This window comes from Canis lupus, chromosome 2, assembly GCF_011100685.1.
Source record: "Canis lupus familiaris isolate Mischka breed German Shepherd chromosome 2, alternate assembly UU_Cfam_GSD_1.0, whole genome shotgun sequence".
Classification (NCBI taxonomy): Eukaryota; Metazoa; Chordata; class Mammalia; order Carnivora; family Canidae; genus Canis; species Canis lupus.
In genome coordinates, this window is record NC_049223.1 from 2093753 (window position 1) to 2112862 (window position 19110).

Consider the following 19110-nt stretch of genomic DNA (forward strand, 5'->3'; position numbering starts at 1 on the left):
TTTTATGACCGTCAGGTTGTACCTGTTAATCCCCCTCACCCATTTCACCCATCCCTCCACCCAGCTCCTCTCTGACAACCAGTTTGTTCATTGTCCATGGGACTGTTTCTGTTTTGTTTGTTAGATTCCACAAGTGAAGTAATATGATATTTGCCTTCCTTTGTCTATGTTATTTCACTTAGCATAATGCACTCTGGATACATCCATGTTGTTGCAAATGGCAAGATTTCATTCTTTTTTATGGCAGAGTAATATTGCATTCCGTGTGTGTGTGTGTGTGTGTGTGTGTGTGTGTATGTATGTATGTATATCACATCTTCTTTATTGATTCATCTATTGATGAACATTTATGTTGCTTCCATGTCTTAGTTACTGTAAATACTGTTGCAATGAACATAGGGTGCATATATTTTTAGAATAAGTGTTTTTGTTTTCATTGCATAAATCCCATTGCTGGATCATATGATAAATCTATTTTTTGAGATTTTGAGGAATCTCCACACTGTGTTCCATAGTGGTGGCACCAATTTACATTCCCACCAACTGTACATGAGGATTTCCCTCCTCTAAATCCTTACCAACATTTACTATTTTATGGCTTTTTGATACTAGCCATTCTGACTTGTGTGAGATGATATTTCATTGTGGTTGTGATTTGTACTTCCCTGATGATTAATGTTGTTTAGCACCTATTCCTGTGTCTGTTGGCCATCTATAAGTTTTCTTTGGCAGAATACCTATTTAGGTCATCTGCTCGTTTTTTAAAACTGAATTGTTTGGGATTTTTTGGTGTTGAGTTATATGAATTATTTATATATTTTGGATAGTAACCTCTTATCAGATATATTATTTGCAAATATCTTCTTGCATTTGGTAGGTTGCCATTTCATCTTTTAATGATTCACTTTGCTGTGCAAAAGCTGCTTAGTTTGCTATAACCCCAAGTGTTTATTTTTGCTTTTGTTGCCCTTGCCTAAGGAGACAGAACCAAAAACATATTGCTAATACTGATGTTCAGGGAAGCCTATATTTTCTTTTAGGGGTTTAGTGGTTTCAGATGTTACATTTAATTTCTTAATCCATTTTGAGTTTGTTTTATGTTTGCTATAAGAATGTGGTCCAGTGGGATCCCTGGGTGGCGCAGCGGTTTGGCGCCTGCCTTTGGCCCAGGGCCTGATCCTGGACACCCGGGATCGAATCCCATGTCGGGCTCCCGGCATGGAGCCTGCTTCTCCCTCTGCCTGTGTCTCTGCCTCTCTCTCTCTCTCTCTCTGTGACTATCATAAAAAAAAAAAAAAAAAAAGAATGTGGTCCAGTTTCATTTTTTGCAGGTAGCTGTATGATTTTCCCAAAACCATTCATTAAAGAGATTCTCTTTTCCCTATTGTATATTCTTGCCTCCTTTGTTGTAGATTAATTGATCATGTGAGTGTGGGTTCACTTCTGGGCTCTTTGCTCTGTTCTATTGATCTGTGTGTCTGTTTTTGTGCCAGTACCATACTGTTTTGATTACTATAACTTTGTAGTATATCTTGAAATCTGGGATTGTGATGCCTCCAGCTTTGTTCTTTCTCAAGTTTGCTTTGGCTATTCAAGGTTTGTTTTGTTTTGTTTTGTTTTGTGACTCCATACAAATTTTGGGATCTTTTGTCTAGCTCTGTGAAAAATGCTATTGGTGTTTTTATAAGGGTTGCATTAAATCTGTTTTTGGGTAGTATGGGCATTTTAGATTACTAATTCTAATTCATTGCTATTACTTGGTCTGTTCAGATTTTCTCTTCCTATTTCTTCCCAGTTTTGGAAAGTTATATATTTCTAGGAATTTATCATTTTTTTCTAGGTTGTCCAATTTGTTGCCATGTAATTTTTCATGATATTCTCTATAATCCTTTGTATTTCTGTGGTGTTGGTGATTATTTCTCTTCTTTCACTTTTTATTTGAATCCTTTCTTTTCTTTCCTCCTTTTGTTTATTGTGTTTGTTTCTTTTGTTTTTGTTTGGATGAGTCTTTCTAAAGTTTTAGCAATTTTGTCAATCTTTTCATAGAACCAGCTCCTGATTTCATTGATTTGTTCTATTGCTTTTTCTAGTTCATTTATTTCTGCTCTAATCTTTATTTTCTTCCTTCTACTGGTTTTGGGTTTTGTCTGTTCTTCTTTCTATAGTTCCTTTCATTATGGGTCAGGTTGTTTATTGGAGATTTTTCTTGCTACTTGAGGTTTGCCTGTATAACTATAATCTTCCCTACTAGAATGGCTTTTGCTGCATCCCAAAGATTTTTGACCATTATGTTTTTGTTTTTATTTCTCTCTATGTATTTTTTTAAATTTCCTCATTGATTTCTTGGTTGACCCATTTATTATCTAGTAACATGCTATTTAACCTCCATGTGTTCGTGGTCTTTCTAGATTTTTTTCTTGTGGTTGGAAAAGATGCATGATATGGTTTCAACCTTTTTGCATTTATTGAGACTTGTGAAATTTTTTTTTCTACTGATCTAAGAGAGATGAAAAAGTGAAATCAATTGCAGGTCTATGGTGTATTTCAGTTATTTACAAATTGGAGAGTATAAAATATTCAAAGACAATGAAAAGCAGAAGCCCCCCCAAAGGGGGATAAACAGGAAAGATGTGCTATAAGTAATACCTGGTTTTCCTTTGAAACAAAATTTTTCCCTGTAATCTCTCATCTTGTGATCAAAATAATCTTGAAAGAAAAATTATTGTTTAACACAAAGTAAGGCCAATTTTATTAGTTTTGTCCTGACTATTTGTATAGATACATCTGAAGTGTTATTTTATCACATAAGCCTTTTTAAATTGTTTAATTTTGCAGCTACTTATCTTTATTCAATAGATATGTCCAAATCTAGAAGTTGTGTATGCATTGTTATTTATATTTATCTCTCCTTGTCTATTATTTGTACTCTATGTATAATATAAATATTATATATATAAAGTTGTACCTTTTATCATTGTATAATTTGGTCTTTATTTTATCCATTATTTTAGCCAATTATATGCACTATTTCACCCATCAAGGACACTCTTTTACCCCCAAAAAATGAGGTCCATAGAGTATATTCATTCCCCCATATCCATTTCTTCCCTCTGCCCTCTGCTCCTCATATTTTTCTTTTCATTCTGTTTTTCAAGTCATGTAATCCAGTCACCCACTGAAGGACATCTGGGTATTTACAGGTTTTGGCTATTACAGATAAAGCTTATTTTTCTTTTTATTTTGTTAAAAGATTTTTTAAAGATAAAATCTTTAAAAAAATAAATAAAATAATTTATTTGAGATAGAGTGAGAGAGAGAGAGAGAGAGAGAGAGAGCAATCGAGCATGAGTTGGGGGGAGAGGCAGAGAAAGAAGGACAAGCAGGCTCTTTACTGAATAGGGAGTCTGACCGAGGGCCTGATCCCAGGACCCTGAGATCATGACCTGAGCCAAAGGTGAAGGCTTAACTGACTGAGCCACCCAGGAGCCCCATAGGTAAAGCTTCTTTGAACATTTATATATGGTTTCTTGTGTGAATTCAACTCTTTATTTCTCTAAGATAAATGCCCAAAAGTGAAACTGCTAGGTTGTAGAGTCATTGTATGTTCAGTTTTCAAAGAAACCTCCAAAATATTTATTGGATATAAAAGTGATTCCACTTTTTATTCCAACCAATGATGTTTGAAAATTGATCATTTTTCTGCATTCTCACTAGCAGTTGGTATTATCATTATTTTTTATTTTAGTAATTCTAAAAGATGTATAGTGATAGCACATTGTGGTTTTAATTTGCACTTTGCTAAGAGCTAATGAGGTTTAACAACTCTTCATGTTTTATTTTTCATTTGTATATCCTCTTCAATGAAATGCTTCTTCATATTTTTGCCTACTTTCTATTGAGAATTTTTGGTTTTCTACTATTCAGTTTTGAGAATTCTTTATGTATTCCAGACATGAGTGCTGTCTTAGTTCATTCAGGCTGCAATAAGGAAGTACCACAGACTGGGTATCTTATAAATAAGAGAAATTTATCTCTCACAGTTCTGGAGGCTGGAAGTCTGAGATCAGGATGCCAGCATATCTAGATGAAGGCCCTCTTTTGTGTTGCAGATTTCTCATTGTATCCTCCCGTGGTGAAAGGGGCTTGGTGCCTCCATAGAGCCTTTTGACAAGGAACTAATCCCAGTCATGAAGGTGGAAACTTCATGTCTTTATCACCTCCCAATGACCCCACCTACTACTAATACCATCTTCTTGGGGTTAGAATTTCAACATATGAATTTTGGGAGGACACAAACATTCAGACCATACCAAAACCCTTGTCAGATATATAGTATGCAAGATCCTACTTGTCTTTTCATCCTCTTCACAGAATCTTTTTTTTTCATCCTCTTCACACAATCTTTTTTTTTTTTTAATTTTTTTTTTTAAATTTTATTTATTCATGATAGGCACACAGTGAGAGAGAGACAGAGGCAGAGACACAGGCAGAGGGAGAAGCAGGCTCCATGCACCGGGAGCCCGACGTGGGACTTGATCCCGGGTCTCCAGGATCGCGCCCTGGGCCAAAGGGAGGCGCTAAACTGCTGTGCCACCCAGGGATCCCCCTCTTCACAGAATCTTATGCAGAATAAGTTTTTAATTTTGATGAAACCCATTTATCAATTTTTTCTTTTCACAGGTCATGTTTTCATGGTCAAAGTCTTCTTTGATTAGAACTAGATCTTGAAGACTATATCCTTTATGTCTTTCTAAAAGTTCCATAGTTTTAAGTCCGTTATTAATTTTTGTGTTTTTTATATAAGATATGAGACTTATATTGAGATTCTTTTTTTGGGGGGGGGGCGCTGTAGATGTCCAGTTGCTCCAGCACCATTATTAAAATGGTCTGCTGAACTTTTAAAAAGAATTTATTTAGGGCTGCCTGGGTAGCTCAGCGGTTTAGTGCCACTTTTAGCCCAGGGCTGATCCTGGAGACCCGGGATGGAGTTCCACGTCAGGCTCCCTGCATGGAGCCTGCTTCTCCCTCTGCCTGTGTCTCTGCCTCTCTCTCCCTCTCTGTGTCTCTCATGAATAAATAAATAAAATCTTAAAAAAAATAAAAAGTTTATTTATTTATGTATTTGAGAGAAAGAAAGGGAGAGCATGTGAGCAGGGGGAGGAACAGAGGGAGAAAAACAAGCAGATTCCACACCTAGCATGGAGCCTGGCATGGAGCTCAATCCCACAACCCTGAGACCAAGACCTGAGCCAAAATCAAGAGTCTGACTTTAACCAACTGAGCCACCCAGGCACCCCTGGTCTTCTGAACTTTTTAATTGGAAAATTATTTTTAAGTGTTGTACTTGAATCCTTTTAAGTATTTTTATTGTTTGTCCATTTTTTTTTATCTTCAGATTTTTATCTGTCTTTTCTAGCATTTTGGTTTAATCATTATTAAAAATTCCTTATGCTGCCTGGCCTTTCCCCCTCTGGGAGCTATAGTATGACCATTCTTTTTCCATATTTTATCATTGAGCTTTAGGTCTGCTTATCTAGGTATATTAATGAGCAGAAGCTATAGGAGGTAAAAGATGAAAAAATGTTTAGCCTGTGGCAGTGCACAGGCAAGCTAGTAGTTCCTTGCTAGGATAGAAGCTTCTCTCTTCCCCATTCCCTCTGTGTTCTTCTAGCCTCTGAGACAGGATAAAAAGTCTACTGAAATAGTAGTTCTTTTTAGCATACTAATATTGGTATTCGCCAGGGAGTTCTGAGTGCCTCACATGAGTCATCACTCCCAATAAAGACTAACACCTCACCCAGCTGCTTTTGATTCCAGGAACTATTTGGCATGGGGGCAGAAAATAGGCTGGGGTTGGAAGTGCAGGGGAAGGAGGGTCTATTAGTTCCCAAGAATATGGCTTCATTAAGAGTCTTTCACCTTATTGTTTTTAACAGCTGCATAGTATTTCTCATGTGGGAAATACTGTTTCTAGTTTTGTCACTGAACTGCCTTTGCAGTGCTGTTATCCTGTATTCCACAGTGTTTGACTAAAATAATCTATCCCTAATACTCAAATTTTAGTCCCTAATACTATTCACTACTATAGGGAACCAGTATTCCTTATAAAGTTTTCTGATTTCTTATCTCCATGCAGGGAACTTTTAAATGGGCAAAGAACATCTTATTGCCAGAATCAAAATTCTGCAGTATCAATGAACAGACATAGGAACAGCTAAGATCTCTCTGGCCAAACTTTGATAACTTGAGCATTCAAAGAATGATAATTATACTTTATTGGAATAATTTCAATATATAAAAAGCTATGAATGCATAAAGATACTCTAAAGGAGAAGTATTGGGACACCTTGCTGGCTCAGGGCATGATCCCGGGTCCTGAAATCAAGTCCTGCATTGGGCTCCCTCCAGGGAGCCTGCTTCTCTCTCTGTCTATGTCTCTGCCTCTCTCTTTCTGTGTCTCTCATGAATAAATAAAATACATGCACTATTGCTTACCATGAATAAATAAAATCTTTTTAAAAAATAAAGGAAAGGCATTAAGAACAAAGTATAAGACCAAAATGGCAGTGTAGGAGACTTTTGAGTCTGTCACCCTCTAAAGATCAACAATAAAACAGCTATCCATGACCAAGAATGGCTCTGGGAGAGATATGGAGTCCATTTAAAAACACTGTGGAATAGAGAACTGGAGAATTACTGCACAAAAAAGGAAGAAAAACAGCTTAATCTTTCCTGCATCATTCCACTTTCCAAGTGGGCATGACTCAGTGCCGAGTGGGAACTCCCAAGCTAGAAATAGTCCCCTTCACTAGGAAAAGGAGAGTAGATGAGCAACCAGTTTCCCCAACCTTCCAAAACTGCACCCCCCCACCCCGCCATCCCACCACCCATGAAAGACCTGCTTTGGTTTCACCCCAGCAGAGACAGGTGAAGCTGAGATGTATAGAGATGACTGGGAACAAGGACTCAAAACAGGCTCTCGGTGGGATTGACCTTAGTCCCTAGTGACCAGTACTACAGGGTATTCTAGTGGGTTCACCACTGAAGATACCAGTGACCAGCACGGTTGCCACAGACCTCCTACAGATTTTTCCATCCCCACTCCCCCACCCTCACCCCCACACAGGTATTTTCCCATTCCCAGATGCCAGATACCTGAGTTTCCCCTGGCTCCCTAAGCATTCTCCCCACCCCCACACCACCCCCTACCCTGTGCCTGCTGTAGTGCAGGCCTCTATAGCTGACAAATGCAGGAATCCAGCCAAGACCCCCACAGCTGCCCCCCACCAATGTGTGTGCACATGAGAATAGCCCCTCCAGGTATAAACTGCACACCAGTGGCCCGATGCCTGTCACTGGTCTCCACTGATGTGTGCAAGCACATGGTAAGATCCTACAGCCAAGGAAGTGCATGCTGGCAGCCAAGATCCTCACAGCTGTTTGTGAGTCTGGATTCAATTCTATCTCCTATTACGGGCTGGCACTAATGGACTCACCTACAGCTGTCCCACCTCTGCTGCATACCTGCATGCTCCTACTTGGACTCACTTTGCTGGCCTTCACTGCCACTGTCACACCTGCGGAGAGACTGTGGAGACACAGGAGTGCATGCCCACAGCCAGGGCCCCCACAGCTTCTTGTGGGTACTGTCTCCTGCCACTGGCCTGTACAATGAGGCTCACCTACTGCTAGCCAGCCCTTCCAGTTGTATACCCGTATGAATCCAGCCTGACTCCCAACACTGGCCTCCTTTGCCGTGCATCTGTGGTAAGATCTGGCAGCCATGGGAGCACATGTTGACAGCCAGCACCCCTACAGCTACAAGAGCACCCACAGTTGGCCCCAGCCCTTGTGGCTTGCCTCAGCTCCTACCAACTACATTTGTATCTGCAACTGGCTCTTGCCACTCCATGGACACCTACAGCTACCAAGGCTGAATCATAAAAAAAGAGAAAATCAGAACAGACCAATAACAAATAAGATTAATTCAGTGATCAATATCCTCCCAAAAAAGAAAATCCCAGGACCAGATGACTTGTGGGTGAATTATACCAAACATTCAATGAGGAATTAGTATCAGTTCTTCTCAAACTCTTTCCAAAAAAATTGAAGAGAAGGGAACACTTTCAATCTCATTTTATGAGGCCAGCCCGACAAGGACACTGCAAGAAAAAGAAATTACAGGCTAACTTCCCAGATAAATATAGAGGCAAAAATCCTTAACAAAATACTAGCAAGCTGAATTCAATAGTACATTAAAAGGATCATACACCATAATCAAACGGGATTTATTCTGAGGAGCAAAAATGGTTCCACATATACAAATCAATAATTGTGAGACACCACATTAATAGACAAAATCACAAGACCATCTCAGTAGATGCAGAAAAAGCAATTGACAACATTCAACATGCATTATGATAAACTCTCAACAAATTGGGAATAGAAGGAATGTACTTCAACTTAGTGCCATATATCACAAAGCCACAGCTGTATCATACTCAATGGTGAAAGATTGGAAGCTTTCTCTTGAAGGATCAGAGACAAGACACTCTCACTCTCACCTTTACAACATAGTACTAGAAGTCCTGACCAGAGCAATTAGACAAGAAGGAAAAAAGGGCATTCAAATTAGGAAGGAAGCAGTAAAATTGTCTCTATTAACTGACAATGTGATATATATGTGTATATATGTTTATGTATATAAAATCCTGAAGCAACTACACCAAAAACTGCTAGAACTAATAAATGAACTCAGTAAGGTTTCAGGATACAAAATCAACATGCAGGGCAGTCCAGGTGGCTCAGCGGTTTAGCGCTGACTTCGGCCCAGGGCCTGATCCTGGAGCCCCAGGATTGAGTCCCACGTCGGGTTATCTGCATGGAGCCTGCTTCTCCCTCTGCCTGTGTCTCTGCCTCTCTCTCTCTCTCTATGTCTCTCATAAATAAATAAATAAATAAATAAATAAATAAATAAATAAATAAAATCTTTAAAAACAAACCAAAATCAACATGCAAAAATCAGTTGCATTTTTTTTAAAGATTTATTTATATGAGAGAGAGCATGACTAGGAAGAGAGGCAGAGGGAAAGAATCTATGGCAGACTCCCTGCTGAATGTGGACCTGGACCAGGCCAATCCTACAACCCCGAGATCAGGACCTGAGCAGGAACCAAGAGTCAGACGCTCAACTTCCTGAGCCACCCAGGTGCCCCAGTCGCATTTTATATTAATAATGAATTATCTGAAAAAGAAAAAAACACATCTCTTTTACAATAGCATCAAAAAGTACCAAATACTTGGGAATGATAAATCAAGGAAGGAAAGATCTATACACTTTATAAGACATTCCTGAAACACATTGAAGACACATTAACAGAAAAGTGTTCCCTGTTCGTCAATCAGAAGAGCTAATGTTATTAATTTAAAATGTCCATACTTTTCTTTCTTTTTTTTTTTAATTTTTTTTATTGGAGTTCAATTTGCCAACATATAGCATAACACCTAGTGCTCGTCCCGCCAAGTGCCCCCCTCAGTGCCCATCACCCAGTCACCCCAACCCCCAGCCCTCCTCTCCTTCCACCACCCCTAGTTCGTTTCCCAGAGTTAGGAGTCTTTCTGTTCTGTCTCCCTTTCTGACATTTCCCACACATTTCTTCTCCCTTCCCTTATATTCCCTTTCACTATTATTTATATTTCCCAAATGAATGAGACCATATAATGCTTGTCCTTTTCCGATTGACTTATTTCACTCAGCATAATACCCTCCAGTTCCATCCACATAGAAGCAAATGGTGGGTATTTGTCGTTTCTAATGGCTGAGTAATATTCCATTGTATACATAGACCACATCTTCTTTATCCATTCATCTTTCGATGGACACCGAGGCTCCTTCCTTCCTAGTTTGGCTATTGTGGACATAAAATGTCCATACTTTTCAAAGCCATCTACAAATTCAAAGTACCTGTCAAAATTCCAATGAGCTTTTTTTTTTTTACAATAATAGAAAAAATAATCCTAAAATCTATGAAGAATCACAGAAGACCATGTATAACTAAAGCAGTCTTGAGAAAGTACAAAGTTGGAGGCATCACATTTCCTGATTCCAAACTACATTACAAAACTGTAATAATCAAAATAGCATAGGCCTTGCATAGAAACAGGTAGAGAGACAATGGAACAGAATCAAGAGCCAAGAAATAAACCCATGCATACATAATCAATTAATATTTGATAAGAGAACCAAGAATACAGTGGGGAAAGGATAGTTTCTTTAATAAATGATGCTGGGAAAATTGGATAGCCACATGCAAAAGAATTTAAGTGGACCTCTGTCTTATAGCACTCACAAACAATTCAAAAAGGATTAAGGACTTAATTTGAAGGAAAAAAAAAGGACTTAATTTGAAACTGGAAACCATAAACTTCTAGAAGAAAACATAAATGAATAAGCTCCTAACATCAATTTTGGCAATGATTTTTTTTTTTGTAGATGATACCAAAAGCACAAGCAACAAAAGCAAAACAGAACAAATAGGACTCCACCAAACTAAAAAGCTTCTGCATCACAAAAAAGACAATAAACAAAGTGAAAGGCATCCTATGGAACAGGATAAAATATTTGCAGATCACTTATATAATAAGGGGTTAAAAAATATAATAAGGGGTTAATATTCAAAATGTATAAAGAACCTCTATAACTTAGGACTCCTGGGTGGCTCAGTGGTTAAAGTCTGCTTTTGGCTCTTGGAGCCCCGGAATCGGGTCCACATCGGGCTTCCTGCAGGGAGCCTGCTTCTCCTTCTGCCTGTGTCTCTGCCTCTCTCTCTGTGTGTCTCTCATGAATAAATAAATAAAATCTTTAAAAAAAAAAAAACCTCCAACTCAATAGCAAAAAAAAAAAAAAAGAAAAAATCCAATTACAAAATGGGCAGAGTACTTGAATAAGCATTTTTTTCCCCAAAGAAGACGATCAGAATAGCTAATAAATACATGAAAATGTGCTTGATATCACTAATCATTAGAGAAGTGAAAATCAAAACCACCATGAAATATCACGTCACACCTGTTAAAATGGCTATTCTCAGAGAAGAGAAAAAATCCTGGCACCAATGGATGAAAAGATGAATATTTTTTGGTACATATATACAACATAATATTATTCAGCCACAAGAAGGAAGGAAATCCTCCCATTATGGCAATATGGTTGGACCTTGAGGGTATTATGCTAGGTGAAATAACCTTAAAGACAAATATTGTGTAATCTTAGTTATATGTAAAATCTAGGAACACTGAACTACTAGAAACAGAGTAGAATGGTGCCAGTGGTTGAGTATTGGGGAAATGGGGAGATGTTGGTCAAAAGGGACAAACTTCCAGGTGTAAGATGAGTGAGTTCTGGGGATGTATTGTAGGGCCTGGTAACTATAGTTAAAAATACTGTGTTGTGTACTTGGAAATTGCAATGAGAGTAGAGTTTTAATGTTCTCGTTATAATAACAACAAAAACAAAATGATAACTAATGTAGTTTTTGGAAATGGTGATGTTGGTGGGATCCAGAGCTGATGGCTGAGAAAGAATTCTTGAGACGTCTTTGGTGCAAAATGGTGGATTTTATTAAAGCATAGGGACAGGACCTGTGAGCACAAAGAGCGGCTGCCACTGCTGCCTCCTGCCACCTGCTGCCCCAGGGTTGTGAGGAGCAATTGATTATTTACCTTGGGGTTGGGAGAAGTCAAGGTAAAGGAAGTTCCAAAAGGACTTTCATATGTTAAAGAAGACTCAGTATCCTGGTAGTGTTATAATCTGCCTATCTCAAGTATTTGTCAAAGGGCTGCAGATTATAAAGACATTTAATATTTATATTTCCTTTTGCCTTTGTTTCCCACATCAATTATTATGTTAAGTAAATATGTGTTAATAACCTTATTGTGGGAAACACTTTACAATATTTCCATGTAGCAAGTCATTACATTGTATACCTTAAACTCACAGTGTCAATAAAGCTAGAAAAATTAATTAATTAATTTAAGTAGATAAATCCTCTTCAAACCCTTGCCCTCCCCCCCAAAAAAAACCAATGTACCAAAAGGATAGTTGTAAATTCCCACACAAAGAAAATGGCTGTGTTAGCATATATTAACATTAAATCTTGTCATTCACCTTGTTTTATTGTTTAGTATTATATTAGTGTTCGTTTTGCTGCTTAGTGCTTATCATAGATGAATAATACAAATTATAATGTTAATTTTTACCTTAAAAGTCCAAACTTAAAATTGAAGAACAAATGAGTAGCTTATTAATAAGAGAGTATCAATAAAATAGCTTAAAATGATGGTTGATGAGCTCTTTAAGGAACATATAAAGAAGCCACAATGTCTCTTCAAACATAAATCCAACAGGGCAGCCCCGGTGGTGCAGCGGTTTAGTGCCGCCTGCAGCCTGGGATGTGATCCTGGAGACCCGGGATCGAGTCCCACATCGGGCTTCCTGCATGGAGCCTGCTTCTCCCTCTGCCTGTGTCTCTGCCTCTCTCTTCCCTCTCTCTGAATGAATAAATAAATAAATCTTAAAAAAAAAAAAACAACCATAAATCCAACAATGCAAATACTGATTGTAATTCAGATAAGAATGTTAATCTAATCTATCTTAATCATGTCATGTGAAATTGTATATCAAACTGAAATAAGAAAATGGGTAAGTTTGAAACTTAAGATACACTCAGAAGACACATAAAAGTTATACAAAATTTAAACTTACTCTAAATCCTACCTAAAAGTCAGGGACTTGGGTGGGATCCCTTGTTACCAAAGCAGGTAGATGATGACAGCAAGAAGGGCTATAGTGTTACTGCAAATAAAGCAGAATCATCCTGGAAGTAGCATTCTGAACCCATGTCCCAGTCCAGGGTCTCTGGCTGTAAGCCCCCTCTGCACCTGTAACGCAGTTCTTAATCGCAGACAGGGTGACCTTAGCAAGTCTGACAATACTGCTGTTCTCAGCTGAGAAAAGTCACTTTGCAAGCCCAGGAAGAGGTAGAAATAAACATAGAAATGTAGAAAAAGTAAAAGTAAATTAAGTCCATATTGCCTGGTTTAGGAATGAGTTTTATGGTAATTGTATAATTTGTCTGTGTTATTTTTGTACTTTAAAATGTATAAAACTGAGGGAATATAGTTTTAATTTGACATATTTAAGAGAATGCAATCGTAAGGATCTGACTTAGTAAACTGGTATGTTTAGAAGAGGCTTGTAAAAGTACTTATGTCCTAACGAAGATTTGCCGTTAACTGCTGTAAAGTTGGCATTGCTTTGGTTCCTGTGTGAAACACTTGAACAATTTTGATATATTGAATTTGTGATGGTAGTTTAAAAAGTTTAAGAGAAATTATTTACTAAAGCTTTTATATGTTTGGGAAAGATTAGAGAAGTTTAATCTGTCAAAATTATAAACTGAGCACTAATAACAAGAAAAAGTGAAGGCAGGTATTTTAAAATTTTTAATGCAAAGTATACTTGATTTATAAATGAACTAAGATTTGTAAGTTGAGCTTAAAGGCTTCTTGATAAACTCTGCTGTTGATTTCAATTTCAATAAATTGAATATGAATTTAAACACAAATAGCATATTGTTCTTCTCCCTTTGCCTGGTTAATAGTTTTTGGCTTTCAGGTTATATATTTTTCCATAAGAAAATGATTTTTATTGATTAGAAATACATTTGGCTGGGAGTAAAAGAAAATCAACAGTGATTTAAAGATGTAATGGGTTTATCTGTGTCACAAAATAATAAATACAGGGATGGGATGTATAGTTGCTTAAAGGTAATGACAAGGATGGGGATTCTTCTATCTTTTTGCTTTGCCATCCTTAGGGTGTGCCTTTTGTCCTTAAAGTCACTAGTCAGCTGCTGCATCCAAAGGCATTGTGCCCAAGTTCAGGCAGGAAGAAAATGATAAGAAACAAAGGACAAAGAACAAAAGCTTCTTGTGAGACTTTGTCTTTTTTTTTTTTATTCAGGAAAGATAATGTTTCCCTTGGGACTTTTGCCTACCTCCTCATTGGCCAGAAATGTGTCACATGGCCATCCCTGGCTGCCAAGAGGAAGGTGAAGGGAGGAGAATTGGAGTGATTGCTGAATAACTCTGTATCTGTGATCTCTGAGACTGGGTTAGATACCCCTTTTTAAATTTTCCTTATAGCACCCAATAAATGAAGAGATCTTTGAATGTTATAATCAGTGTAGATTTGAAAAGTGGTGGATACAAAAATGTAAAATGTATATTCTGTCTATTATATTTTACCAACTTAGATGGCATCCATATACATCAATAACAGTGACTGGGTTGAAAACTCCTTGAGGGCAATACATGGCATATATGAAATGGTTGCCCAGCACCTTTTCTTTTCTTTCTTTCTTTTTTTTTTTTTTTGCTGCATTTTTTGAGGTATAATTGACATATAATGCACAACATAATGATTTTTATATTCGTATGTTACAATAATGATCACTTCAATAAGTCTATTATCCCTCACCATACATAGTTACAAAAATGTTTTTTCTTTTTTGTTGTGATGAGAACTTCTAAGATTTATTCTTAGTGACTTTCCAGCCCCTTTCTCTTTCTTTTTCTTTTCTTTCTTTTTTTTTTTTTTTTGAGAGACAATGTGTGAGTGCATGAGCCAGGGGTGGGGAGGGGAGAATCAGAGATAGAGGGAGAATTTCAAGCAGGCTCCATATTCAGCAACACAGGGCTGGAGCCCAACACAGGGCTCCTCGATCTCATGACCTTCCAATCACGATCTGAGCCAAAATCAAAAGGAAGACCCATAACCGACGAAGCCACTCAGGTGCTCCTCCAGACCTTTTTCTTGGGGAGCTTGTTACTCAAAGGGTGATCATGGTCCAATAGTATCAACATCAGTGAGGAGCTTATTAGAAACAGCTCTATGAAACACATTTATGAAACAGAACCTGTATTTTAATGAGATCTCTGGGCCATTTGTTTGGACATTTAAGTTTGAAAAGTACTACTGTAGAGAATCTAGCTATGCCAGCTAGCTCTCTGGCCTTCCCAGTTACATGAGCCAATACATTTCTTTTTGTGCTTATATTTGTTTCTGCCATTTGCAATTGAAAAACTGTCTGATTGATCCAGACAGTAACCATGTATTGTTAGGTGCTTTATTCTTTATGGTGTTCATACTTTATTGTTGATTTGAATTTATAATGGAATCAATCAAGTACATGCACTTGAATCCTAAAACGGATACAAATAAGAATGGCAAATACATTTCAACTCTCATGCTAACCTTGGTCAATTATTAGTGGCTCCCTGGTTATACTCTTTGTGTTTGCATGTGGTAATATTGATGTCACTCTTTTATCTCAGGGGCATATTCATATTTTGTAGTGTAGCAAGGGGTAGTAGTGATAATCAGGCCAGCTTCAATGTTGCTCCTCATTCATTCATGAATTCAACAATTCATATATTCTTTTCCTACATCGATAGGTAAAGCCTGTGCATAGAATTGTAAAATGTGGAATCTGAAAATTAACTTGGGACTCTTCTAAGTCTAGTATTCTTCTGCTACCTGGACTTGAGTGTTCTATCACTAACGGCAAAAAAAAATTGTCTTAATAAAAAGCATTAGGCTAGTAGTCATAATCTTTGACTTTTCTGTTTTTCTTCCTCCAAATTTTTACACAATTTGTGCTTTCTATTTAAAAAAATAGAATCTAGATAAGGCAACATTTAAATTAGAATAAAAATACATATTAACTGTTAAAGTTATGAAAGAATTCTTTTATGGTATTCCTGTAGGAACATTTTGACTTCTAGGTGTTGTGTCTCTTACATAAGTTTAAGCTCTCCAACTCCTTACTTTCATAGGTGAGGAAGCTGAGACTTACTTGGTTATGAGAACTGTCCAGATGGAAGCCTGTAAACCATGTTCTGAATAGGTTTCCTGCTTTCCCACTATGCAGAGGGCTTCCTCTCCTATTCCTTCTTCCTCTTTCTTCTTACGACCAGGTATGCATCCACAGATATAGGTGTCGTCCTTAACCATATTCTTTACTAAAGTCAAATGGTGAGAAATCAGAGATGAGAGAAAAACTTAAATAAGAAAGGATTTGGATGAGAACCCAGGATGATATGGAAAGAAAACAAAGTGATATCAAGAAATAGCATAAAAGGGATCCCTGGGTGGTGCAGCGGTTTGGCGCCTGCCTTTGGCCCGGGGCTGATCCTGGAGACCCGGGATCGAGTCCCACGTCGGGCTCCCGGTGCATGGAGCCTGCTTCTCCCTCTGCCTGTGTCTCTGCCTCTCTCTCTCGCTGTGTGACTATCATGAATAAATAAATAAAATCTTTAAAAAAAAAAAAAAAAGAAATAGCATAAAAGAGCTTGTTGGGGGTAATGGAACTCTTCTGAGTTTCAATTGTGTGGTAGCTACACAGATCTCTACAGGTGTTAAAATTATTAAAAACTGTATACCCCTCCCCAAGTCAATTTTACTATATGATAATTTAAGATAAAAATAAATAAAATCAGAAATTAAAGTGTTGGGGCACCTGGGTGGCTCAGCCAGTTAAGCATCAGACTCTGATTTTGGCTCCGGTCATGATCTTAGGGTCATGAGATGGACCAACATCTGGCTCTGTGCTGCACATGGAGCTTGCTTAAGATTCTCTCTCTCCCTCTCCCTCTGCCCCTCCCGTGCTCTTTCTCTCTAAAAAACGAGAAATAAAGAAAGAAAATGAAAAGAAGAAAGAAAAGAAAGCAAAGTGTTGAACAGTGCAAAGAGGCCATGCCTCTAGTCTTTCCTGTCTTCCTAGACAGTCATAAAGGAAATGTGATGAGGATCCAGGCTATACAGTGAGTAACTTGTTATAAATAGTATAGGTTAAAATATCTACCAAATTTACACATTTGCCGGTTTCCAAGTCTATATGTTATGAATGTTTCACTGTTCTCTCTCTCTCTCTCTCTCTCTTTTACTAGCCAAAGCACATCTTTTTGGAAGCAAGAAGTTGGTAACTTCTTTTTAGGTTGGCATGATACATGAATAATTTTTATACCATGCTTTAGTAAATAGTAAACTATTGTGCATTTCTTAGTATATTGTTAGTCTTATTTGCTTCCCACAGAGATCTAGCCAAGGAAACTATAGGTTAATAAGGGTATTTTTGTTTTTTTGATTACTCGATTGATGAATGCTATTTATTGGAAAAGAGATGGATACCCAGCCAAGGCTCTTAACCTTGCCATACCTAAATACTCTATTTTAGAAATCTGGTTGCATAATCTTGTATAGTTCCTATTTCCAACATTGATGCTGAGTATGCTTAAAAGCATTTAGGACCCACTTGGCACAAGTTAACACTACTGATCAACCACCTTCCGTTGCCTGAAGACTGTATCTTTTAGTCCATCTACATTTTTAAAAATTTTTATTTACTTATGATAGTCACACAGGGAGAGAGAGAGGCAGAGACACAGGCAAAGGGAGAAGCAGGCTCCATGCACCGGGAGCCCGACGTGGGATTCGATCGCGGGTCTCCAGGATCGCGCCCTGGGCCAAAGGCAGGCGCCAGACCGCTGCGCCACCCAGGGATCCCAGTCCACCTACATTTTCTTTAAATTAGCTTGCTTCCAGACCTGCTACATTTAATTTGATTTGTTTTCTTTATCCCTTTCTCCTCAAATGAGATGGCTTACACACTTATATGGGTGGATCAGGATTCATGTTTTAGTGACACATGTATTTTTTTTAAGATTTTATTTATTTATTGAGACACAGAGAGAGAGCAGAGACACAGGCAGAGGGAGAAGCAGGCTCCATGCAGGGAGCCCGACGTGGGACTCGATTCCAGATCCCCAGGATCAGGCTCTGGCCTGCAGGCGGCGCTAAACCGCTGCGCCACCGCGGCTGCCCACTTTTAGTGACACATGTATTTTTAATATGATCTAACAGATGAGGGAAATGTCACCTCTCCTTTCACATATCACATATTATTTATTGCAATTCATTACTCGAGAAACCAACCCCCCCCCTTTTTTTTTTTTTTTTTTTAAGATTCATGAGAGACATAGAGAAAGGCACAGACACAGGCAGAGGGAGAAGCAGGCTCCCTGCAAGGAGCCCGATGTGGTACTCAATTCCAGGACCCCGGGATCATGACCTGAGCCGAAGGCAGACGCTCAATCACTGAGCCACCCAGGTGCCCCGAGAAATCACCTTCTTAAATGTACTACTGCAAGTCACGAAATTATGAGTATTTCTTTAAAATGAGCTCTCTTTGAACACAACTTTGGTCTTGTTCAATTACTTGTCTGAATGTGACTGCAAAGAAAATATAAAGGATTTACAGGCATTTTTTTTTTAATTAAAAGAGAACACTTATTCTTTTCTCTTTAAATAGCTTTCAACCAAAATTGTCTAAGAGAGGCAAAAAAATAACTTGTTCATCTGGTTGACCTTCCCATATGGAAAAATCTTATAGGGCACCTGGGGGGCTCAGCGGTTGAGCATCAGCCTTAGGCTCAGGTCATAATCCTAGGGTCCTGGGATAGAGTCCCGCATCAGGCTCCCTGCATGGAGCCTGCTTCTCCCTCTGCCTGAGTCTCTGCCTCTCTCTCTGTGTCTCTCATGAATGAATATGTAAAACCTTTAAAACAAAACAAAACAAAAATCTTACAGGATCCTAGCTTTTCTGATTAGAGACATCATACTTTTTTTTTTATTTATTTTTTTTTTATTTATGATAGTCACAGAGAGAGAGAGAGAGGCAGAGACACAGGCAGAGGGAGAAGCAGGCTCCATGCAGGGAGCCCGACGTGGGATTCGATCCCGGGTCTCCAGGATCGTGCCCTGGGCCAAAGGCAGGCGCTAAACCGCTGCGCCACCCAGGGATCCCCATACTTTTTTTTTAATTGTACAGTTGTAGGAGCTTTTTTAAAATTGATAGACTTTTTTTTTAGAATAGTTTTAGGTTTACAGAGAAATTGAGCACATAATAGGGAATTCCTATATACCCTCTTCCCCACACCTCCCAGTGTTCCCTGTTAATATCTTATTTTAATATGGCGTATGGTATGTTTATT

General features: G+C 38.2%; 2 protein-coding genes across 7 annotated transcripts in view; one reads left to right on the forward strand and one right to left on the reverse strand.

The window, feature by feature from the left end:
* The window catches only part of LOC119876099 (protein SGT1 homolog), a 29278-nt gene extending 21483 nt beyond the window's left edge, over positions 1–7795 (reverse strand). The window contains 2 exon segments of the mRNA XM_038532054.1: positions 7497–7577; positions 7687–7795. Of these exon segments, the coding sequence (XP_038387982.1) occupies positions 7497–7577; positions 7687–7795 (190 nt within the window).
* CUL2 (cullin 2) overlaps positions 1–19110 on the forward strand; it is a 166236-nt gene that overhangs the window by 43441 nt on the left and 103685 nt on the right. The gene's annotated exons all lie outside the window — the stretch shown is intronic.